This window comes from Lepisma saccharinum, chromosome 15, assembly GCF_977018435.1.
Source record: "Lepisma saccharinum chromosome 15, izLepSacc3.1, whole genome shotgun sequence".
Classification (NCBI taxonomy): Eukaryota; Metazoa; Arthropoda; class Insecta; order Zygentoma; family Lepismatidae; genus Lepisma; species Lepisma saccharinum.
In genome coordinates, this window is record NC_139243.1 from 27,787,629 (window position 1) to 27,814,939 (window position 27,311).

At 37.2% G+C, this 27,311-nt stretch overlaps 1 protein-coding gene across 1 annotated transcript; it reads right to left on the reverse strand.

Annotated features, from left to right (window-relative positions):
* Positions 1 to 600: 600 nt before the first annotated feature.
* Positions 601 to 27,311, reverse strand: LOC145999181 (glycine receptor subunit alpha-2-like). The gene is made up of 7 exons (XM_083136112.1): positions 27,051 to 27,311; positions 18,087 to 18,307; positions 16,295 to 16,380; positions 13,353 to 13,499; positions 9,379 to 9,577; positions 5,564 to 5,876; positions 601 to 798 (listed from the first exon to the last, which is right to left on the reverse strand). Exons 1-7 carry the CDS (start codon positions 27,309 to 27,311, stop codon positions 601 to 603), a joined length of 1,425 nt encoding a protein of 474 aa, XP_082992238.1.

Consider the following 27,311-nt stretch of genomic DNA (forward strand, 5'->3'; position numbering starts at 1 on the left):
GCAACCCCAGGAGGTCCATTCTAGACTTTGGATAATGTTTAACCTCAGAGGTGTTAAAATGGTATTGCTTACAACAATTTTATGTGCTAAATTTATGTTGTGTGGAACTACTAGGAATACTGTCTAGATCGCTTCAACACCAGTGGTTTTCTCCGAAATTGTGTCAGAGCGACATAGACAGTGATCCCAGGAGGTCTACATAACATATTGGTCAACAATTAATCTCAGCGGTTTTAAAATTGTAATACTTATAAGTTATAACAATTGTATGTGTTAACATCACTGTCGTTGAGCGTTGACAACAATTTGATATGGACCTGCTGGCACCACTATGTCTGTGTCTAACACCATTTCTTACAGTATACCATAATCAATAGTGGGAATAAGATTCAACAACCACTTCTTTCTTCTAGTTGCCTTCATATAAGTCTTCAGTACATAAAACAGTAATGTAAACAATACAGTTTTGAAATCTAGTTACAAAACAAGTTCACATTAAGAAGTAATTCGTGCAGTTCCTCTGATTTGAACAATAATGCACAATAATGCAGAACAAAACAGAACAAGCTAGTTCTAGAGTGTTCCATAAAAAAGTATTTTTTATTCGTTTCCTGAATCAATCGTCGCGAGGATGTTTGTCCTCCGTTGTAGAAACACGGCCCAGTAGATTATGCTGAAGATAGAGAAGGCAATTGGGAAGATGACCAATGACGCAGCATCGATAGTACCATTCTTGCAAAGCACCACCAACTTGTCCAGCAGTTTCCAAAAATATGATGGCGTTTCTTTCAGTATCGTCTGAAAAAGAATACAGGAATATAGTACTCCATGTTATTATAAAGAATTGATGCAATTCCTTGTACTTGTTTTGTGTTTCTGTTACTATATGTCGATTTTCTGTCACTTTTGGTTAATCACGACGATTAGAATGACTAATTAGGTTATGACGAAGTCGAGACTCGAACCTAGGAAATTGTGTGGGAAATTCAAAAGTCGATCAGCTACAAGCTCCGTCACCATGCCAGCACAAGGAATTTATTTGAAATATGTTATTTACTACATGTTTTCTAATAAGTAGCTTACAAAAAAAATGAAAAAATATATATTTTTTAAAACGTTGAGAAAAATTTTGAACTAAAAAAATATCAGATATTACAATTGAAACAAAGTATCACAACTGATACAGGCTATTCTCATTACTAGTACATATATTGCTAGTGGTAATTGGGATGTGTTACATGATGTGCAAGTCCAGGTGCAATTAAATGTCAAATAATGTTAGTCAATGGTGTATGAAGTTTGTTCAACTCTCTAATACCTATAACAATGTATTTATTTATTTATTTATTGAACTCAAGAGGTACATACCTAATTACAGAATCCATAAAGATAGTGAATACAGTTACATACATTTTTTCTGTAGTATGTTTGTGCTTGCAACTTTTACAATTTCATATACAAATTATGTGCTTAAAGTCAGTGTGATTATAGTGGCTTTACTGAGTTCCCTTAGGTTCATGGAAAATATGTCAATCGTCTTATTCTTGATTAGTATCTCATTGTAACTTATGTACATTCCCCTTACAATGGAATACTTGGTGTAGGTGAAGGTTATATATGGGTACTTTTAGATTGTGTTTCTTGAGGATATCGTATTCGACTGATGTTCTATCAGAACAGATCTTATTGGATAAGTATTTTTAGAGCCATTCTTGAAAACTAAGATTAGAAGGCTTCTATTAAAATCACACACTTTACACAAGCACACCTGTAACTTGTTATAAGCTGCATATATACACTGTGAGTTTCACAATAGTTCGATCAAGTACCAGTAATTTTACCTATCATTGCTGGGTTTAGCAGGAGGGGCACGGGGACACGTACCCCTCCAAGAAAAGATGAGTAAATACTGTAAAAATTATAGATAATATTATATTAGAACTACAAAAATGCTAGAGCAATCATTTTCCAGATAGTAAAATAATAATACAAAATCTAGCACAATTTCAATAATCTACTAGAGTTTGTATACATTTAATAAGGCAACACGGGAAATCGAATCCGGGACTTATTGACTACAAAACAATAACATTCACTGGCCTCCCCGATGGCGCAGTAGTAGCGTCCTCGCCTTGTAATCAAGGGGTCCCGGGTTCAGTACTCGGTTGAGGCACATAGTGGTTCGGATCCCACTTTAAACTGTAGCTCCAGTCCCGATTAGCCTTTCTGTGCTTAAAGTGACTTAAGACAACAATTCAATCAATCAATAACATTCACTGGTTAACTAAATACACAAAGCAAGAGTATATTCTAAGTCAAGTAATTCTGTTGTTTGTGACAGATTTTCGTTAGGGAATAAACACTCAAGGTTATCTATTTCTTTCTGTAATCATTGTTAATACAAATAAACTTTAAAAAAGCAACTAAATGCTTCTATATCACTTAAATATCATAATGCTATTACCTTATAATGATGGGTCCTAGGTTCATTTCTTGGTGGAGGTATATTATTGTACGTACAGTGGTTTGCATACTATTTTCTTTAGCTTATCTGAGCACAAATTTGACATTTAGCTCAGCGAGCACATGTATTCTGGGTTCGAATCCCGGCCTGAGCATGTTCCTTAATCAATGTCATATCATCTTTATCTTCGCGATTAATCATAAGTGGCAAAAAAGGTATGGAGTAGAGAAGGGTAAGACTGTGAACCGTTTTTTTTCTTTCAGGTGAAAATTATACACGGTTGGCACCACTGCTCCACCGTCACTTCGCCTAAGACGGAAGCTAGCCGTGGATGTTAGTGAAGACATGTTGGTAGTTAGTTGTGCTGAGAGAGGAAAGAGAGAAGAATTTTAAGGTGTGTGCAATCTAAAGTTTTCTTAGAATTTCTTCACTGTAAATGTAGAGAATATGACGATGTTGATTCACATAGCAGCTGTGTTATTGCCGAGTACGCTTGTGTATTAGTTTTCATTGCATTGTGTAATGGGTCGACAGCATTATGTGCTTTGTGCTCGATTGCAGCGCGGGGCAAGACTGCGCAATAAATTCCAGGTGAACAGATATTTTACAAATCTGCTGTAATTATTGGATAGATATAAATTTCAACCGTATATTTAATATGGATGAATCTGGTGTCAGCACAATTCCTTCGAAACCTATAAAGGTGATAAGTGTGAAGGAGAGAGGATCGGTTAAGAAAGATGTTAGTGGACAACGTGGACAAACCATCACTGCTGTATGTCGTATGAACGCATCAGGAAGTTTCATTCCTCTTACATTCATCTTTCCACGGAAGAGAATGAAAGCAGAACTACGTGATGGGGTACCATCTGCTATTGGTATGATGATGAAACGAACATCCTTGCTGAAGAAAACGTAACAAGCTGGCGACGTCAAAAGAAAGAGTACAGTTGTGATGAGAAGTACAGTGAACTCCCAGTCGAGGATTGGATTCAGTGTGGCACATGTGACGAGTGGTGGTACGGAAACCGCACATCGTATGAAACAGGAACCTTCATTTGGGATTTGTGTTAGTGATCCGGCAGCCGAGGACTTGATTCACTGTGCCACATGTTTGGATGGTACAGGCAAATGCTTCTCATATGATTGATTGATTTGGTGTTTTAAGTCCACTTTATGCACAGTAAGGCTAATCGGAACTGGACATACAGCTTAAAGTGGGATGCGTCCACCGGATATCGAACCCGGGACCCCTTAATTACAAGGCGAGGACTTGCTACTCATATGGAAGAGGAACTTTCTTTAGTGATTTGCGTTCGTTTTCCATTACCATATTTGGCATTTTTGGGTACAAAATTACCTCGTGAAACCGAATCATGGGTTAATATTACTTAGTACTACGATACACGCTATACTCCTGTCAGATTAAAAATTATAGATACTCGAGTTTTGGACATAATTAAAAATTAACCAGTAGACCTACATCAATAAGACTTACACCAAAATTTAACGCATTCAATTCTGAACTAATCTATGCTAATCACTTTTTTCTTCGGAATATTCCTTATATTTTTATCATCTTGTGAACAAAATAGTGCCGTGTTTTTTTTTAGTTTTGCAAATGATCTCTCTCTTTGAAATTCTATAAATAAAATACTGGTTTTCCGTTGAAGTTTTAGTGGTGCAGGTAGAAAGGTTTAAAACAGAATTCTTAACTTTTAGATTTTTAAAATTTGTAAAAGACGTAGCGTTCCAACATGAACGCGAGATCTTAAATAGGGATGTAACTTACTTACCCCTCCCGATGAACACTACTGACGGTAGAGACAGCCCAGAAAAGGCCAGGTTACAAATATCTAAATTAACATTAATATAGACTCATGATTAGGTTTTATATTGAACTGAGCAATGCGAAGGGCAGATAAGGGTGTAGGATAGCTTACCCTGATCGGTTTAGAAAATAGACCAATAGCTTCTGCTTCCCCGACGATTCCAGGCGAAAAGAAACCGTGTCGCTCTCATGCGCACCTTTTTTAAGCCCTCGCTTGGCCTCCTGTCAACTCTAGCCAAAGGCCAGTGTTCTTACAATTTCCTGTAAAATTCTTATGCTACACATTTCGAAGCAGGATCTGACAAGATCTGCCAGGGTCTATATTTCTTAAACCGAGCGGATACGCTACGAACACACCTTTCTTACCAATTTTGCGAAACAAGTTTTTCTTAGTATTGGGTAGTCCTACAAATACAATATTGATCTCGTTTTGAAGCTCTTCGCATCTGTTTTTAAAATCCATAATCGTTATCAACTTACTCTGTAAACTGATTTTATACAGATTTTTATTCAGCAGAGTAAAAGCTTCCCCGATAGCGTAGCGTAGATAGATAGCGTAGCGTCGTACCAGTGGTAGCGTCGTCACTTTGTAAGCAAGGCCTCACGGGTTTGATTCTCGGCGGAGGCACATAAGTGGTTCGGTCCAGTCCCGATTAGCCTTACTGTGCATAAAGTGTACTTAAAACAACACATCAATCAATCGATCAGTCAACCGAGTAAAGATGTACGTAATACGTTGCAACACTGCCAGCACTGACTCGCTATCTGGGGTATTTAAAAGCTTTCTGCCTGCACCATACTAAAGTTTCATCATAATCGGACCACCGGTTTCTCATTAATATAATTTTAAAGAGAGCAATCGTTTGCGAAACTCACAAAAGTCTATTTTTTCCTCACGATGATTAAAAATACAAAGCATATTCGAAAACAAATTGATTAACATAAGATTAATGCAGTATTGAAATCGCTAAATTTTGATGTAGGTCTAATGGGTAATTTTTAACGTGAATCTAAACTCGATTCTATAATTTTTTATATCAGCATGGTATTGGTTAATTTTTATGTAAAGCATACATGTGCTATGAAACTAAGTTGATTTTAATAAAAAACAATCTCGAGTTTAATAAACTTGAGCTGAATTATTGCTCAATCAGTGAAGATATTTCAAAAGTAAGTTGTATATTTCTTTGTCAATACGGTAGTTCCAAAATATCAATGAAAAGTGATAAGTTGAAGACGAATGTTGATATTTTTTAACTATTACCAACCTGTACAACATTACCGCCATCTTTCGGTTTCTCGTTGCAGTTATCCATCACAAATGTTTTATCGCTAAGAACAGAGCGTATCCTTGTTGTGAACAGTCTGTTTGCCAGATCTGTTTCATCTGAAGATTTCTTCTCTTCTTCTTTCGCCTTCTTCTCTTCCCTCTTCTTCTTCCACAGTTCCCTCCACAGCTTGTCGTACCTTATTCCGAAGAGGATAACCATATACTCGAAGAGAGCAACGCTTACAAAGAAAATGCATGCCAGGATGTAGGCTTCCAATGTGTTGATCTTCCGTGAAGATGGCGCTTCAAACCTGTGAATCAAATAAGAAAGCAGGTATTTTAAAAATTGGTTATGAATCATGTGTGCTCTCCAAAGTATTACAACATGGTATTTTCTGTTACTTGAACGTTTAGTGGTGCGTATTAATGTATCATGCTACAAATACAGACACGAACACGTCTGGCTTTAATGATCCCTGTTACTCGAGAATAGATTAATAATGGACTGATTAATTATTATATTGTTCCTTGTACTTATTAGAATTAGAATGAAAACAACTTACTGCAAAGGGAACTTCCTGTATTTTCTTTCAGCACTTGAAAATATATTCCCCCGATGGACTTTGGATTGAGTACGAAAGTTCTTGAAAACACACATCAATATCACGAAATAACATCCATGTTTTCCAGGCAATTTTTCCTCAATACCAAAAATTGACGACACCTTTTCGCACCCATTGAATAAATGGAACAGTGAAATCAACTGTGGGAAGCTTAGACTATAATTTATGAATGGGCAAATATTGCAGTTCCGTACTCAATCCAGAGTTCATCGAGGGAATATATTTTCAAGTGCTGAAAGAAAATACAGGAAGTTCCCTTTGCAGATGATTCGTACCAAAACAAGGAAAAGATCTTGTAATTCTATAGTTGCTAACCAGTACTTGAACTGAAGAGAATCTTGTTGGATTCACCACTGAATGAAGCTTTCGGATGATTTGTCTTCACTGTTGTCGTATGCTTAGGGAGACCCTCAGCTCTTCTTGGAGTTGTAACACCTGATTGCACGACTCTCTTAGTCCAGACAAAGCCTTCCAACCAGGAGACGTTCCTGGAAATTACGGCCATTTCAATGCGTAAGTGTCCTGACATCAAGCACATTACTACAACCAGGATACCTCTACCTAAGTTGTTTCGCAAGTGCGTGTACTGGTTGATCTGATATTATAACAAGCGTTTGTGTTGGGTTAAAGTTTTTTTTTTAGTATAGTGACAATAATATTTATGGGAGTTAATATCTACTTTTTGAAGATGAAGTAAAACTGACTTACTCTTTCAACTTCATAAATTTGTCATTTTCTTCCTTACGAGAATAAAATACAGCCCTTGGAGAAAGTACTAAGTTACGTTTTGATGTTAAAGAAAGTGTGGTGTACCTTTGTGGCAGAGTAAGCAACGAAACATCAAGGAGCAATTTTAAGTAGGTAAAACTAGTAATACGAGCAAACATACAGCAAAACTAATAGTTTAATTTTAGAAGTTATTTAAAAGCAACCTTATATATTGTTGTGTGAAAAAGGCATTGGGAGGAGGATGAGAGATATTTGCATTGAGGTTTAGAGTTTCAACCACGTGCTATTGTTATTGCATTAGTGATGTCTTTGTACCTTGAAATGAATTGACAAATGTATTAGAGAAGGTATCATGGTCTATATTGCTGATCGCCGCACATGCAAATACACTGTGCTTTACAATGGGTGGGGAGACTGTCCTTTTAGTGGTTACAATATGTGCATACCTCAACACACGGCCAACGCTTTTTCTTTTTCTACTTGCTGAACTCCTTTATATGATAAACAAATTCCAAGGTGATGAAAAGACCCCCGGATTTATAAGCGAAATGCATATTCTTTTCCAGACTTCTAATTGTAAGAAGAAAGGTTATACTTCGTATTACATACCTTTATGAGCTATTTAACTAAGGTTGAAAGTTCTTATAAATGCTTACTTCTGCAGGAAACTATTAGAGGAAAAGGTCTAAATATGGGCCCCCCTTTTCATTTTGTCATATTCGGAGGAAAAAAAATAATATATCAAGCACCTGCCTTTAAAAGGCATATCTATGAAATATGTTCTTAAATGTAGCAGCAGTTAACTGTTCAACAATTAAATTGAGGTGAAAACAAATGTCACAGTTGTTTTCCTGGTGAAATTCTAGCCCATTTTGATATGTCGTACGACCCCCTTCCCGTTTAAATTTCTGAAGTTGAATTCAAGATGGCGGACATCAAGACGGCTGCCGACCATGCGGGTGACGTCAATGTGGTTCCCCCTTGGCCTGATAACGATTGGTCATCGCCATTTTCACGTCCCATGCCGCAGTGGCCTTGTACTGGGGGTGTTAAGTGACTTATTGAGCCACCCTGTATATACAAAGGTAATACTGTAATATCCCTTGAAGACATATGTGAAGATATGATCCCAACACATTCACAATCTCGGGCACTTGTGGAGGTGCTATGAGAAGCATCACGCTCCGACAACCTTTTGCTCCTCCCGGGGAACTACGTATTAGTGTCTGGTTGAACCCCAGAGCTTCTCGATATTGGACATTGCTGGATTTGTTAACTAACTCTCTAGCCACCTTAAATCCGAAGGTTTATGCCTGCATAAACACAAGCCTTCAATATGTCTCTATCTTGGGCAACATCAATCGAATCTTTTCAATACTTACCGATATCCTTTAGGTCCATCTCAACATTATCCCTCCATCATCGTCTTGGTCTTCCTACAGGAAGATTCTCATTTCCTCTCCCATTCGTTCCACATGACCTGCCCACTTAAGTCTTCTTGATTTAATTATTCTAATAATATCTGGACAGGAATACAATTTGTTCAGTTCTACATTATGTAACCTTCTCCACCCACTACCACCTAAAATAACCAATCCCTGGAATAGAACCTGTGTCTCCAGTTATATGTCCTGATGACTGGAGCACTGTGACTCTCATATAGTACCGGCTGGCCAGAATTAAAGTTACCCAACTCAGAGCCCTCCGTAGCCTGTTTGAGGCATCGTAGAACTCTGAAATTTGGTGAATCCACTATGCAGACCATGGGGAAGAGGATGGTGATAAAAAAGTTCAATTTTCCGCCACCAGGTTGAAATGTGGCGCTGTACTTAATTGATGGGTTGTACAGTGGGATCCATGAGTATAACCGTGCAAATTGTCCATCACCAAGTTCGTGTACTTTATTTGACCAAATAAAAGCTTCAAGAATTAAACGAAAACTCAAAACAAGTTGTTGAAAACTTCTGCACCAGCATACACAAAAATCCATCGCTTAAAAACACATAGGATGTGAGAGAAATCTTAATGAAAGTAGTCATGGACAATTTGCAGGGTAATACTCATGGATCCCACTGTACGAAGTGATTTAGCTGAGTTATTAATTAGAAAGACATTTGTTAGTGGCTGGAAGTTTCGAGAAAATAATCTCTCGTTCATTGCGAGATTGCAAGGTAAAGGCAAATCCATAACCAATTGGAGCAGTTTACGTCATTAGTACAACTCATAATGGAAGTACAGCGCCACATTTAAACCTGGTGGCGGAAAATTGAACTATTTTTTTTTATTATTCCCATCCTCTTCCCCATGGTCTGCATAGTGGATTCACCAAATTTCAGAGTTCTACGATGCCTCAAACAGGCTACGGAGGGCTCTGAGTCGGGTAACTTTAATTCTGGCCACCCGGTATATGTGTGTGTGTGTGTGTGAGAGAGAGAGAGCTGTGTATGAAACCAAAGCTTACCTTGCTGATTCAAAGGTGGTGACCAGCGTGAGTAGGTTAGTGACCAGCAGAACCATCCTCCCCGGAACTATTTCCGGTTCCACGAGGAAGCTCCCCCAGGAAATCATGACGAACAATGTGCTCGGAAAGAAATTCATGGTGAAGAAGTTTTCTACTCCACGAAAGAGAACGAATCGCAACCTCACACCGGAAGATTTGCCTGAAACGATCACACTGTTATATGATGCGACTAAATGGGTGATTCTAAAATTAAGGTATACTTTTGACTTAGGAAAGAATTGAAGATAGAAAAGTTAGAGAAGAAAAAGATTCCAGCATTGATAACATGTTATTAGCATGGACAACATATCATTAGCATGGAGCATAAAATATTTAATAATTATACGTATAAAGCGTTATTTGTGTAAATTCAGTTCTTACATTACGTATAATTTAATACATTTTTCTCTTCACGATGTTGAGTTAAATTACACCCATAATTGTTATTATGATTTTAAATCATTCAACATATACATTTTAATACTTACATTATATAATTACCTGACGTAAAAAAACTAACTGCACAGTCATTCTCCGTTACGCTGGCTCTAAGAATGGGGCAACTGGGGCACTAGCCCGAGACCCCGTGCTTCAGGGGGCCCTGAGGCAGATAAGTATAATTGTTTGTGTACGGTTTATTACTAGTTTATAGAACGCTTCTGTTTTTAATTAACTCTTTTGATTTCTCCTGTCTTCAGGAATTGTTTCGACATACTTAAAAACATCCAGATTCACTGAAATCATATTATAAGCAAAGTATAATATAATATCAGGTTCAAATGTTTCAATCAAAAATAGGGCCTCCCCGATAGCGCAGTGGTAGCGTTGTTGCCTTGTAATTAAGGGGTCCCGGGTTCGATACCCGATGGAGGCACAGTGGTTCGGATCCCACTTTAAACTGTAGGTCCAGTCCAAATTAGCCTTTCTGTGCATAAAGTGGACTTAAAACAACAATTCAATTCAATCAAAAATAGTCAATATCGACATCTCTTAATTATAGAACTAAATCATCAAGTAAAAATATTTTGTCAATCAATGTAAATTCACTATAGCATCATAGTTCAATGAAAAGTATACAGAAGACCTGAGGTCAACAATGGATAATATGATTACAAATTGCCACTTTGATATGTAACATAATAGAACAACAATAAACACACTAACTTTTGTACTTAAATATAATGAACTTCACACCAGTGGCACATAGGGAATGAAAAGATACACTCTTAGAAACTTTTATTAACCTCCAATAACTTCTGTTTTTCTTTTGTTCTTTTAGCTTCTTATTGCCTTTAGGTACTAATACGAAATTTAGCATGATTTGCAACGCCCTCTATTTCAGAACCTAATAAAAAGCATTGTCAGGATAAAACCCACACATGAATGGAAACCACTCTATGCAATTGCAATTGTGAATAATAGTTCAGTATAATATTATGTAAGACTCAAATACAGCACATATGAAAGTATGCAATATCTACATACCGAAACGTAAATTGGATACACATGCTGACAGACCTGCCTAAGCAATTACAAATATTGTATCATAGTGCAATAAATACGTGTACATCATTGTTCACTTACCGAAAAGGATAACCATATTCTACGAAATAATAAAATGCAATTATAACATTCAAATCGAACATCATTTTAATATGAAAATAATCGTAGAAACATAAAATGTCACCCTTGGTAGTTTCAGCCCATAATCATCTATTTCATTTTCACATATCTCGGTATGATATACAACACTGATTTTAACATGGAGATGATGACTATATTCACTTATTTTTCAATTTCACTTCGTTCATATTTGAGGATCTATTACCATAAACAAATGACGGAAATACGTGTACTAATAGGTTTCGAGTGTTTGAGTGTATTACACTCGTTAGGGCGTTTTTCGCTCGAGCGTAACACCTATCAATTCTGCACGCTATCTAGCGTTGCCCGTGCGAACTAATTGCTGCTCGAGCAAAAAACGCTCATTGCAGCACTTACTAGAAACCGTCACCTTAAGACACTGATAAGTTTTCACAGATCCTAGAAAATATCAAAACGACTAAGGTTTCTCAATAACGCTTTTCTAGGATGCTACGAGCCCTCAGAAACAGTATTTTTATTCAGTATGGAAGCAACTATGAGGCACAAATACATGGTTAACACTGACTGTAATATTTTCTTGCAAAATATAACAAAATTGTTATTACAATACAGACATGCTACGTAACCAGTCAACCTTCTAGTGTCTCGAAGAAAAGTATGAAATTATTCATTAATGAAAAATCAACAAAATATCAGAAAAACACAAGATCTTCACAGGGCATCCAACTATAATTCCCAATATATAATTATTTGTTTTCTTACAGCAATAGGAATGCTGATAATGTATTCAGTCCCGCGGATTTATATACAGTAAAACCTCGTTAATCCGGACTAATGGGAGGGGGACAAGTTGACCGGTTTAAAGAAAGTCCGGATTAACTAAAATAACCTAAAAGAACAGTAGAAAGTGAATTAAAATTCCGTTTATAGCAACAAAACACGTTCATAATGGTGTATTTAAATACACTATACAGTGTAGTAGAAAGTCTGTGGGAAACAGAATTTCATCAGTGGTTGACTGCCTTTTCTTTGGAAAGTTCTCTTGTTGACTTCTAGCCACATTTAAAACCTTGTATTCTGCTTTTTTCTTGCGTTTTGCCTGTCCGGATTAAGCAAAGTCCGGCTTATCGGGGACTGGATTTACGAGGTTTTACTGTATTTTTCGAAGTCAAACTAGATATTTTTTCAATACGCTATTCTGCACACACGCACACACACACACACACACACACAGAAGCAAAGACGTGCGCACGAATGAGTACAATGCAACTGTATACTCCAGAAGAAAAAACATAATTCTATTTAACATGTACGCGTACATACAGTTATGGCGATTGGCAACTCTGCAACGCATCCACAAAGGCGATTGGCGGAAATAAATAACCACCAAATTATAGAAAAATAACTAACAAACTAACTAACTCTCTAACCTTCCTAAACCCGAGAGTTTATGGCTGCAGCAACACAAGCCTTCCATCTTTCCCTATCCTGGGCAAGATCAATCCAATCTTTTCCATACTTACCGATTCCCTTAAGGTCCATCTGAACGTTATCCCTCCCTTCCTACAGGTCTCTTACCATCGGGTTTCCCAACAAGAATCCTGTAAACTCTTGTTTCCTCTCCCATTCGGGCTACATGGTCGGCCCACCTAAATCTTCTTGATTTTTCATTCTAATAATATCTGGACAGGAATACAAATTAAATTATGGAGTTCTAAATTATGTAACCTTCTCCACTCAAATGTCACCTCATCTCTTTTAAGTCCAAATATTTTTCTGAGGATTTTATTTTCAAATACTCTAAATTTATGTTCCTTCTTTAATGTAAGGGACCAAGTTTATAGGAAAAACAAAATACCAAATTCCTTTGTACGTTAGGAACCATTGAGGATTTTGTTCTTCTTATGTATGTGTTAAGACAACTAGAGAAATTCGAATGGTATTTAACCCTAGACACCTCCTCTTCGAATAACTTGTATTCGCTTCCCATTATATTTCACTTTTCATCAATTCTAATCATCTCCCTCGTGGTCCCGATAAACCAAAAATTAAATTGGAGTTTGGTTTTCTAGTTTATGCACAGATGGACTAATCGAAAGCTAGATTTGCAGTTTAAATTGGTGTCCCAACCACAATGTATTTCTACTCAGTATCGAACCCTGGAGGCCTTGATAACAAGGCGAAGACGTTTCCAGTACGCCACAGGGGGACCCCCCCCCCACCAAGTTGCCAAACTAAAGAAATCACAATACAGAAATGTTACCAGTCTTTTGCAACTCGCCGTTCTATCATAGTCATTTACTTGTAGTTATAATCAAGTAAAAGCTTACCTGTAACTATTGATGCACTTTCATTCCTGTCTATCCGAACTTCCATGGAATGGGATGAAAGATCTATCTCCCTCACTTCCATCAGACTGTAAGTAAACGGCCTCTTCTCCTTCCATTTCAATATCACATCCTCTTTTGGGTACAAAACTGGAAATATATACATTTGCACTTACTTCTTTGTTGGTATAGCTTTTGTATTAAGCTACTTTCAGACATTATCTGCCAATTGCAAAGATTGAGTTCTTATCAAAACAGGAATACCTCAAATGTGTGGTACGGTCTATTTGTGGTTTCATTGAAGATAAAGAGTGATATACTTATTTTTCGTCGCCTTTATGCCATGTTTGGCTAATCGTGATGGTGTGGATAAGTGGTAATCACATGAGATGGATGTTGGAACAATTACAAACATATATGGTATTTCAAGTGAGAAGCCCCGATAACAAAAAAATATAATTTATTTATTTTCATCCCACAGGCAAAACAACTACAGTTGTCGAAAGGGCATAGTTCAAAATGTATTTGCATACCATGCTCAAAGTATCAATGTCCACTTCCAGCGTTCGAATCACATGTTGCCAAAATTTCGATTCAGAGTTTCACGGTTAACGGTTGCAGCCCATTGCTGCAACGGTCGCAGTTCACCAAGTCTCTCTGGTGCTTGTCTAAAGACTAAGACTGGTTGCTGTTCGATCAAGTTGGAAAATTCGTTTACGAAGAGCAAGAAATACTCTTGTTTCGCTACGTTTGTCCATGCCTGACGCACATGGATTTTATGAAGAAACATACATAAAGTTCGCTTGGTTGGGACAAAAGCATTTTCCTTAACATTTACGCCATCACCAAAATGATACCGTGTGAAATAAAAAAAATCTTATGGGATTTCATATGCCATAGCATATTACATGGCATCTCTCAAGGATAGGCTCGGTCCGTAGCATTTTTCGTAGCGTAACCAATCAGAAGCGACCTCTATGTCACGGGTGCAGTTGTAATGGCCGCCGCGTGAGATGTAAACAATGTATCACTTCACATTTTTAAAATACGATAACTATTCAACCGAGCGGAATAACTTTTAATATGAACTGGTTTTAGGTAGAGAAGAGTGGTGCTGATTAAATACACACTTTACAACGTTCACTGTACACGTGTGGAAGAATATTTTAGTTTTTAAACACCATTCACTCACCATACATGGTGTAACTCGATGTGGCTTTCGTGTTGTATGTTTTATAAATTGTAATCGGAAATGTTAACCGAAATGTTCAATGAAATGCTTTCGTGTAAAGTAATACCTGCTATAAGATTTTTGATAGCATTTACATAGCATTTATGCTAGCAAAATGTTAAAGGAAATGCTCTTGTCTAAAGCCGACCTAAATCTTGTTGAAACTTAGGGCACACAGTTGTTATCGACATGCCAGTTTCAACTGATAATATCAATGAAGATTTCTTTCGTGCTCTGTTAACGACAGTTTGAAGCACTTCTGCAAGACTGTTGGTTACACGAGATGTTTATGGTGACCTTGCGCATTACCTGTCTTGATAGACTGATTAACATGTCGCCTAATTGACTTTGAATGTGGTACCCACGCACAAGTTCCGTACCGAAACTTTCTCTCATAGGACTATGATTGCTGATTTGGACTCAGTAAACCAGGTAGTGACATTATTTTTCTGTTCAACAGACAACTTACGGTTATCCATTGTTGACTTTTTCTGATGGAGTCAGATCCAAACATTTTGAACAATGCTCTTTTGACAACTGTAGTTAGTTGCTTTGTCTGTTTGATGAAAATGAAATTAATCATAAAATTTTGTTATAGGTGCCTTTCATTTGTAATACCCTGTATATCTGGACGACACGAAGCAGATCCCCACAGAGGATTATATGGTTGTGGATGCAGGCATCAGAGCCTGGCTAGCCTGAAAAACGCAGCCCAGAGTGTACTGCGTTGAAGAGGGTGACATTTCGGTGCCCTGAGACAATGTCACCCCTTTCACCCTTGTAGTGAAAAGAAAGTTGAAATCAGGGTTGTTAAAAGTCCAGAAATTTTAAATAAATTCAGTTCCGGTCCAGGAGAGAAAATCAGCAAGCGTAAATGGGTCTGGACCGTCAAGAACCTGTGGATCTGTAAGGTATTTCAATTCGTTCCAGGAACCTTTTTTCCTGATTAAATACGGTCCAGAAACCATTCTTCAATGAAACATTACTCAACTTGGACCGAATTTAAATTGTGCGAGAAAGAAGATTCCGGTCCTGCAGCGGAACCCAATAGAACCCATTAGAATTTTTAGGTTCTTGGACCTTTAACAACCCTGGTTGAAATTGATACATGCACAGATAATGTAATTATTATATGATTTGCGTTAATTAGTGTCAATAATTCCAATATAAGGAGGTTTTCAAGGTGAATTTGAGAAATATCTATTCTGATTTAACGGTCAAGAATAGTCCATATAAAATATCTATATTCATCGATAGAGCTACATGATACATAGAAGTCCAGATACAGTAATTATATTTTTAAATTTATTTTGGCAGGAAATAGACACTTATTAGTTATTTCCGTCTAGCAAGTTAACATTAGCCATACTTTTAATACAGGATATTTGGACTAATGTGCACTTTCTTACATTGATGTAGACCTATGCCAATTACAGGTTTAAAATAATTATCTAAAAAATTAATAATGCACCAATAATTTAGCCGGTTGGGAAGAACAATGAGCACCGTTTCCATGTGCAAGTGTTCGCATTGTTACCAACAAATGTGATGCCATGTCTGTATCGTGAGCACTGTAAAAAAATTGGCAGTGAAACTGAACATATATTAGTGAAATCTCGAAATAGATGTGTTTGTGAACAGATATGCCGAAGTGGCTACAACTCAAAGTCAAGCAGCGGCCACATTATGTGTCTGTAATTTGAGAAAAACTTACATGAATTAAATGTCCAGGAGCAGTCTTGGACATCCATAGGGTACAGACTAAAATCCATGGAGCACATCAGAACAAGCGGTGAAAACCTAAACAATAAGACAGTTTTAGTTGAAAGGAAAACAGTTCCTATTTTAATATAAGTTAGTAACATTAGCCTTAAATCACATGTTATGGGCTTCAATTTTCAATTAAAAATAGTTGAAATAAGTAATTGAAATTTGTCAACCTTTACTTCGCTGATAAGTATTATCTTTGTAATAAAATGGATATGTATTATATGTATTATATAATAATATAATAATAACATATGATAAAATTTTCAATGAATATTTATTGACCAATCTAATTATTAAGTGTTTCTGAGTGTTTGAATGTAAATATAGCATAATTCAACAGTCATTTGTTTGGTTGTAAAGTTGGGTATTTGATAAACATGAAATCAGGCAAGAAGCCACAACAAAATATAAAGAATGTGTGAGACGTACCGTCAAACTTCGTCTTTGAGGATAACTTCGTCATGAGGCCGATAGATGTCTGTAGGAGTCACATGCTGGTGGCACAAAGGGAGTGTGAAGCCACACACGTGCAGTTGTGGAGCGGACATCAAGGGAGGAAGTGGGTTGTGTGCAAGTGCATTGTGCTTTGGCGCTGTTTGCAGCATTTTCTCGTGGTGATCGGAAATATCAGAACTATACCTCCGATCAGGTGCAGGAGGCTTTACGTCTGATCGGAAAGGGGAAAAAGGTCGCGGAAGCGTGACGATTTTACGTCTTCATGGGGGTAATTTTGACCTGCTAGGAACGTAAGCAGAGATGACGAAGTTACCCCATTTGCTGGGGTAACTTCGTCACGAAAATGCTTACGTATTTGCCCCCCCCTAATATTTTGGAATTTCTTTGGTATTCCTTCAGTATATTTATAAAGGACAAAGTGTTCCTCGCGTATAATGTTCGTGTTGTCAATCTGCACGGATTTTGCAGGGCACATTATCCAAATAGACCCCATGGCCGAGTCGTGCGCTACAATGCCAGGGGTTCTGGGTTCGAGTCCCGGCTAAGGCATGGGTATTTGTGTTCGTCCAGTTGATAAGAAACAAAGAAAATGTAAGAATTGAAAAGTGTAAAAGTGAGAAAAAGAGTGAATGGAGGGGGATACCTCCGTGTAGGGGGTATTTCCTTTAAAAAAATAAGTCGTTAGCACATCGCGCTGCGACGCTAGGGGTCCCGGGTTCGAATCCCGCTTGTGCATGGTTTTTTGTAAATGTCCATTGCATCCTCATCCCATGGAAGGCAATGGCAAACCACCATGGGTTTACCTTGCCCAGCGACCTTCCGGTCAAAAGACCTGCCTTCCGGCAGACAACTCACCATCATCATTATCCAAATCTCTAGAATTTGCCAAAATCTATACGAAGTTTGATGGTACTGTCTATCGTGCATGTAGACATGTGCGTATGTAAGGGTCTCCTACTGCAGTAGTAGTATGGCTCTCGCATTTTAATCAAGGTGTCCCGGGTTCGATCAGCCTATCTGGGAATAAAGTTAACATAAAACTAACGTGGAAATATTGGAAATTCATGTATGTACATACCTCCCCAATGACATAATAATTATATCGTCACCTTGTAATCTAGGGATCTTAGATTCGATACCTGATGGAAGCACATTTCACAGTGATTCGGATTCAACTTTAAACTGTAGATCCAATCCTGATTAGCCTTTCTGTGCATAAAACAACAGTACAACAAAAAAGCCTGTATTTATAGTCAATTGTTGCGTACCCTCTAACAAACCGTACTTCGTGCTGCCTGTTTACTAAAGCCACGACATTTTCCTTATAATTGTTCATAGGCTTGAACTCCTTCATTGGCGTAATACTTATTTCCGGTATCCATAGCTTTGGAAGGTCGTTGTCCTTCAGAGGCTTCCATTCTTCAAAATTGTTTGGGAGATTCTCTACCAGGAGACGATAATCTTTCCATTCAGCAGTGAGATAGCCTATCAGTTCTATTTCCTGAAAAGTATTTAAAGAGATGTTTAATATAGTATATAGTGTGTTTCAAAAACAATAACCCGATTTTAAAACCTTATATCTGTGCAACCACGCACCGCCAGTGAATGAGACATGCACTACTTGAACCGCCCTGGTCTAGAGTTGTAAATGACTGCCGATAGATGCCAATAGTAGCGTTCAAATAGATACTAACCTTACTCGTTCACAATATAGCGTCAGAAATCGTTTTGTTTTCTCCAATTCAGCAAGACATTACACCCTGTGATTTTTTCTTGTGGATATACGTAAACAACGTGCTTTTGTTGCATCATTACCAATTGGCTTGGATGAGCTCTGTCACATGTCAGACATGTTTGGAAAGAATTCAGCTATCGTCTTGATGTTACCCATGCAGCAGTTGGAGGGCACACAGAGCATTTATAATTCGGTGAGTGAAACTCTAATACTTACTTAATATTTTGTATTTTTTGGTTCCCTGTAACACATTCATTATTAAATTTAATTAAGTATTCGAAATCGGGTAATTCTTTTTGAGTCGGACCCTGTGGCCGAGTGGTGGAGTTCCGTGGAAGCCTTCACAGAGAGCGGACGCGGAAACAAGGTTGCTCTGTGAAGGTCAGTGAAAAGTTGCCTTCAGGAACCAACGAGCGGGAGTGCCGTGAGTGTGTTGCTTGTGGTGTTTGGTGCAGTTGCCTGGCGAGTAAGTAGTATTGGAAAAGTACTTTATAATAGTAAAAAGATGAATATCATTAGACAAAATACCATCCAGATACGTTTTCCGTTCGGGGTACCGAGGCCGTCGGCGCGAGAAATTCATGACTTTATAAATGGACAATTTCAACTCCACGTAGATGAGATCTTGGGAATACAAATACCTACGCATTTTCGATGTGTTTTCGTAAAATGTATCAGAGAAGCAATAATGACGCAAATATTAGAGAAATATTGTCCGGAAACAAACTTTTTGCTATGATAATGGTGAATCTGTAAAAGTGCTCTTGAGTGATGCGGGGAGGGAAAGAAAAGCGGTAAGAGTGTTTAACTTACCACTAGAATTAGATGATGACTGCGTGAAAGAAAAAATGACGGAATTTGGGAAGGTGGAATGTATAGACAAAGAAACGTGGTCTGAAAACTTTAAATATCAAGTTTACAACGTGGTGAGAATAGTGAAAATGGAACTAAAAAAACCAATTCCGTCGTTCATTACAGTAAAATCTCATCAGTGCCATGTGATATACGACGGACAGCCGAGAACGTACAGGGTGTGTGGAAAATAAGGACACGATAGCTGGCAATGTGATAGTCGTCAGATAACAACGCTTCGTGTGAATAAAAACCGAGAGAGAAATTATAGTGATATAATAGTGGAAAAGGGGAGTTCCTCGAACGTGAACAATCAGTTCCAACCAAATAATAATCAAACCAAGTCGGAAGGTCTACAAAAGGTGATAAAAGAACAAAATCAAGATAAGGGGATAAAGAATGTGCAAATGACACCCGCCCGGTGGAACTGTTCCTACCGGTAAATATGGAGACCACAAAGCAAGAACACAACCAGAAAATCTTATCGATGGACACAAAACAACCGGGAACTTCCATCCTAGACAAACAAGAGGAAAACGGAAGTGAAGAAATGCAGGATGACCAGATGCAGGACGAAGGGAACTCAGTTGATCTTCCTCCCATCCCAGCGGCAAAGGACAACGTCCCAAAAGAGGAGGACAAGGGACCATCGAAAGACTGTGAGCTGGAAAGTGAATTGAATATAGAAGAAGAAAGTGACGAAAGTGCCACTTCAGTGTCAAAGTGGAAAAAATCTCAGCAGATGGGTGCAAGAAAACGGACGAAGAATACTTCGCAAGGTAGCGAGAACACAGTAGCGAAGAGATCAGTGCGAGAGGTAGGAGGTATGAATAGAGTAATGAACAGAAGTAAACCCTAAAAAAGGGAAATTTAATTTGATACTTAATTTGTTATTTGTATAATTTTTTTTCAACGTTATGAGGAAAGATCGGAAGGTACTATTAACTGTGTGCTACATTATTCATTTAGTAATGGTGTATACCACTATAACTATTTTTTTATAGAATATGTACTATTAATATTAATGGAATCTTTTCGCCTGTAAAATGTAAAATGTTTGAAGAATTTGTATTGTTTTTGCAGGAAGTTTGTACGTGTGACTTCCCATCAATATATGGTTAAGAAACATTAGTCAATACTGGTATAAATGGCCGTGGGACAGCAACACTTGTTAGAAACGGCATAACCATTAATAATGTAAAACAATAGTAGATGGGAGACGCATTAGCTTCCAAAGTACCAACTATACTTTTGTAAATATTTATGCGCCATCAGGGAATCAAAACATACGGTCACGTGAACAATTTTAAAATCAGGCAATATTATTATTTGCTACCGTTAAATGAATCTAAAATAAATAATACTTGGTGGTGATTTTAAACAGGTATTGAATCCCAGCGATTGCATAGGAGCTTATCAAAAGAGTCCATCACTTGCAACATTAATTAAAGAATTGCATTTGAAAGATATTTGGTTACAGATTTATAAATATTTACATATTTTAATAATAAATCTGGATCGAGAATCGATAGGTTATACACAAATACAGATGACATAAAATATATAACATCCATAGAAGAATTGCCAGCGCCCTTTACTGATCATATGGCAGTAAAAATGGCAATTAACCTGGAAGAAAGAAAACTAGTCAGGGGCCCTTCATATTGGAAGGTAAATATACAGTTATTAGAGTTTCCACATATCAATGAAATATTTTCACACAAATGGGTCGAATGGTGTAAACAACAAAAGCATTACAGTAATCATAATGACTGGTGGGTTCGATATGTAAAAGCAAAATTAAAAACTTTTTTCTGCTGGTGTGGAAAAGAAAATGCAAAAGACAGAAACGGATTGATCAACTTTTATTACCAGTGTTTACACGAGGCATGTCAAGGGAGAGATGTCACCAAAAATTACCAAGCCATACAGCAGTATAAAGCCAAAATGTTAACACTCAAGAGGCAACAAATGGAAGGCATAACAATAAGAACCAATTCCAAGAATTTAGTTCAAGATGAAAGAAGTTCGATGTATCACTATGTACAGATACAAAAACAACAAAAAACACTCATGATAAACCATCTTGTGGATTCAGGTGGAGAATCGCATGTGAGTCAGCCAGAAATCATGCAAACATTTTATGACTATTATGGGGAGCTTTATTAGAACGGGGAGGGGGAATCAGAAGCAAGAGAGACAATACTGAAATCTCTAACTAATGGTTTGCAAGAAGAGGATAGACAACTTTTAGATACTGAAGTAACAATAGAAGAAGTATATGAAGCGTTACGAACATGCAACCTTAAAGTAGCACCAGGAAAGGATGGTATTGGTTATAATTTTTATTTGCCTTTTTTGAGATTATAAAATATGAACTAATCAAAATCATACAAGATGCCTTTAAAAATGAAAAAGTTTTACAAAATGATACAAATCATATTGTTACCGAAAAAACCACATGCAAAACAAGTAGACGACTACAGACCAATAACATTACTAAATTGTGACTATAAATTAATGGCAAAGATCTTAGCAAATAGGTCAAAGATAATTTTACCACGGATACTCAGCGAGAAACAAACATGCATTGGCAAAAAGCATAACATATTCAGTGCAGTTGGAGGGATTCGCGATCTGATATCCTATTATATGGTGCAGAAACTTGATGCATGTGTCCTTTCTTTTTATTTTTGAAAAAAAGCGTTTGATTTAGTGTCGCATGACTACCTGTTTGAGGTGCTAAAGGCATATAGATCAGAGATAAATGTATTAATATTTTGAAAGATTTCTATCAACAGGCAACATCTCGGATAATGGTCAATGGATTCCTGTCGTCCCCAATAAATATAACAAGATCAATTCGGCAAGGATGTCCACTAAGTATGCTCTTGTTTGCTTTAACCCATCCTTTGCTGCAATATACCAGGAAAACTACTCCAGACGAGATACACGCATTTAAGGAAAACCAAGTGTTTGCTTTCGCAGATGATCTATCTGCTTGTATCACCACAAAGGAGCAAATGCAAAAAATGATGGCAGCGATACATATATACTGCCGTGCTAGTGGGGCCAAAATAAATATGGAAAAATGAAAGGCGCTACCCTTTGACACATGGGATCAAAAATATCCAGATATAGGGATCCCATATGTACAGGAAATTAAAATATTAGGAATCATTTTTCACAGGGACGAGGAACAAATGTTAGAATCCAATTGGCAAAAGATAGCGAGAGACATTCGTATATAATGTTATAAAATGCGAAGCAGACAGTTGAACATGATACAACGAGTGTGGATTTTGCAAACATATATGTTTAGTAAATCAAATTATACGGCCCAAGTGATCCCAATCAATCAAAAATACCTCAGAATAATGAATTCAGCAATTGGTTGGTTTATGTGGTATGGGCATTTTTTTCGAATACCACTATCCAATCTATGGCAAATGAAACTAAAAGGAGGATTGGAGCTCACAAATATTGAGATCAAATGCAAATCCCTTTTCCTGGCAAGATCCTATACGCTCTATGGCATTGAAGACTCCATTATATCATCATGGATACAGTTATGGACGGAGGAATTTCCACCCCAAAATCCGCCAGATCTACGCAGATTGAAAAAAGGACCGATATATCTAATAAATGCCACATATGTGGAGAGATAGACACCACTGAGCATAGAATAGTAACATGTAATGGAGTACAGGGAATTTGGAAATGCCTAACGACATATCTAGGACAAATATGTCGAACAGCACCCCAGTACTTTCAACCATCTATGTGTACAAGACCAGATTTTAAAATCTTTTCCAGAAAAGAAAAACAATGCAATAATTTGGTTAATAGCTAATACAATATATTATGTATTTTGTAAAAAGTATGAGAGCAATAGCATTTTGTTCACACAGTATTTAAAAAGAACCAGATGGAAAATGTTACAATATCCAAAAATGTGAGTAGTTTTGGAAACTACCTCAGTGTTGTTTAGAAAACAATAATTATGTACTTGTGGTGTGAAAGTGTAAACAGGTATTTAATATATGAAGAAATGTATATTTATATTACAGGTACAAATGTATGTCTACGCCAAAAAATCTTGTATCGAAAATGGGACTCTTACTATATTACTTACTATGTTAAAAATTCTATACAATACTTTTAACAGAAATTATGTAAGAAAACAGACCTATTTTGTATATATGCTGATAAAATAAAATTTTGTTAACAAAAATGGTTAGCACATCGCGCTGCGACGCTAAGGGTTCAGGGTTCAAATCCCGCTCGGGCTTGGTTGTTTGTGAATGTCCATTCATCAATTTCATCATTTCATCACTCATCCCCATCTTTGCAAATTAGCCAAGAGGCACAAAACGCGAAGTAAAATAAACTAAAGCAATCATTCAATCATTCTTTTTGAAACACGCTGTACTTCGATATGCCTAACACTAATTTGATCGAACCATCCTTCTTTACGAAGAAGCAGTCGTGAGGAAGGATGGTCAGAATAAAATAATATGGTGGCAGTGTGCAAATGATGTCGGGGATATTCCCCCACAAAAAAATATATCCTGGGAAAGAAAATAATGTTTATCCCTGCCAGGGATATTTTTCACTCTCCCTCAAGCAAAATGAAATTGAAAGCATTTTGTATACTATTTCTTAACTATTTAAGAAAGACAACTGAACAATCATTCGTGTTCATTAAAGGTTCAACCATCACAGATTTCCCTCTCGAGAAGTATGCAGCCTTGTGGTTTAAAGAAGTACACCATTCTGTAATTGACCAACCTCACCCAGCCGAGACAACAGCAGTCTGTTTTCCACTTGATTTTTCATGGCAGAGTGCTTATATTTAACTGGTATTAAAGTGCTATCAAGAAACATGTAGGTAAGTTAAATGGACATCAAATTGGTAATACAGGGTGGCCCAAAAAAGCTAACCGATCACATAATGAACGGTTCTACATTTCGGTTAACGTTTTTGGGCCACCCTGTATAAATTGGGCCACGTTTTCGATGTTAGTAGTTCCAAAGCTTCTTTGTGTATTAGTTTGGGCTTTCCTAGAATGGATATACAGGTACTAAATGTTTCTAAATTACGTTAAAATGTTATCATAAGTTTTTTTAAAAAAAGCACATAAGTTAAAAATGCAATTTTACAGCACACAGCAATTTATGTTTCAACAGCAAGCATTATAGACATGATATGCATGTTGCATTATCACTATTTTATATATATCTACTCACGCTCAATATAATATTTTACTTTTAGGTGTGACTTAGATGAAAGCAATATAACACTTTTGACCTATGCCGGCCCCGGTGGCGGAGTGGTTAGCACATCTCGCAACGACGCCAGGGGTTCCAGGATCGAATCCCAGCCTGGGATCATCAATTTCATCATGTCATTACTCATCCCCATCTTTTCAAATTAGCCAAAAGTGGCACAAAAAGCGAAGTAAAATAAAGCAAATCACTCAATAAGTCAAAGCCGTCCATAAATTAGATATGAAAAGAAAATTGGAATTGTGTCCAAATGTATATGGATGGGACCATAAATACAGTTTAACTGATTTATATGGATCGCCTCACCGAAAATGGAGAAAATATAAAATTACATTTTTTTGTGATTTTGTGATTTAAATGAACAAATGTACCTGTTTATTCTCCTCTATGTCGGATACCTTGATTATGTCAATTCCAAGCTTCACAATAACTGCTGATCCTGGAAACAAAATAGAAGTTGAAACGATTCTAAAGTGTTACATGTCTCTCCCTCTATTTTTGTAACTAACAACAACTTTAAATTTGTATAATAATGCAGGGAAACCAACTTAATATATTGTATAATTGGGAATGTATTTCTAAATGTAGGTAAAGGTTCCCATGTACATTGAACCGTGCCATATATTGGGATGTGAAGGTATGGTTCCACACATTCTCGAAGTCAGCTCTTTAAGATGTGATTTGGTCAGCACTACGCTTTTAGCGTAATGTTCTGGCAAATTAAATAGTGTCAGCACATTGTGTCGTCAAGCGTGCAGCCACCTTTCTGTCTGTATTGATGCATTTTAATAATATTTTAGAATGAACCAGGTGTAAAGAGAGAAAAAAGAGAGTGAGTGAATGAGAGACACAAAGAAGAAATTCGAAAGAAGAGGAGGATGGGGAAACACTGAGAGAAAATAGAAAAGTTATAGAAACAGGTAACAAATCAAGTATACAAGCAAGGAAAGAAATAAACAAAGAAAGGACAAAATAAGGATGTGGTGAAACAGAGAAAGAATGGAATGTAGAAAAGTTGAAAAGTACAAAAGAAAATACCTAAGTAGAAAAAGAGGAAAAGATAAGAAGGAAATAACGACGAAGGATAAAGTGATTGAAGCAAAAGAAGAATAGAAAAAAAGAGAAACTGAAAGGGAAGCGGTGAAACATTGAAAGAATGGACTGTAAAAAATGTAAAACAACAAATGGAAATCGTTTGATAAACAGTGGGAGAATGAAGGAAATGGAAGATATGGAAACAGAGAAAGATATTAGGACGAGAGATATAGAGATAGAAGAAAAACAAGTTAACAACATATAGAATTACATACAGAAACAGAAAAAGAAAGTAAGTAGATAAAAAGGTGAAGAAAGAAATTAAGATTACATATGGAAACAGAAAATGAAAGAGAGATGAGGAGAAAAATAGGAAGACAAAAATAAGACCAGCCAGACCAACCAGGCAATAGCGGTGGCGCCGAGAATTACGACGTCGCGGGAGGAGGTGCTACGCGCACTTCGTTCTACAAGTTGCTGTGTTTCTCATCGCGCTGGATTGATCGCTTCCTCTGTCCCCACTTCCCTTGCCAGCGTGTAGGCCGCCCACCGTTAGACTGGGAATGAGTTATAGAAAATAATCCTAAAACTCCTGGCACTTTGTCTACTAATTTCAGATTTTATCAGGCTCTACTCATTAAACACAATAGTGAACCTTCTTTAAACGATTTTAACCATTTTACGGGTTTCTAACCTCTAGGCGACTAGTAAATATGTGAGATTCGCTGGAAACATTTGGGTTAGAGTCACGAGCGATATGAAAGCGGCTGACCTTGACAAGTCCGCGCAGAGAGAAAGGGAAATACATTTCCGCTGTTGCCACCTACTCATTGTTCGGGGTTCTCGCCAGCTCTTACAAAATAAAACACAACAGCTTACATTCGAACAATTGTAAATTGCCGCTGCACGGCTATTATTGCAACAATCGATACCAATCCTGGTCGAGTATTACCAGAAAGCTTTAGACAATCGTATTGTGCTGTAAATTAAACGTGTATAATCTTGAAAGTAAGTGAAAGAAATGAAATATTTTATTGACCAGTATTGTATAGAGAAAAAGTTCTCTTGCGAGCCGATTTTTATTAAATTAGATTTGAAATAACTTCCAGTGAGAAAGTTACAAAAAAAACTCCAAATTTTAAGTTCGTATAATATTTACAGCGATATGTTATTTGGTTACTGGGAAAACGAGAGAAGAACTTGATTCATTCTTTCGCTGCGCGGCAAGGGCACCTTCGTTTACCATACGCCGGTCTTGTGGCACTCGCAATAACAAAATAACTGCCTGGCATGCATAACATGAACTGAAAAGAAAAAATAAAATGCCATTTACTGGCATGCTGCCAACGTCGTCACTTGATTCAAGTTCTTCGGAATCCGTGTCTTGCAAATTTATAATGACGTGCTTGATGACATCGTCTCTGACTATTTCACGCTGGAAGTCATCTTGTATTTTGTCTGCGTGAGCCACACAATCTGCCAGCTCGAAAACACTTATTCTGTCTATTGCTTCGTGAGTCAGTTTCTCTACGTCGGCAATTTTGAAAGTATTGTTCTCGTCAGCTACGTACCCCTTCACCTGGGCCCAAATCAT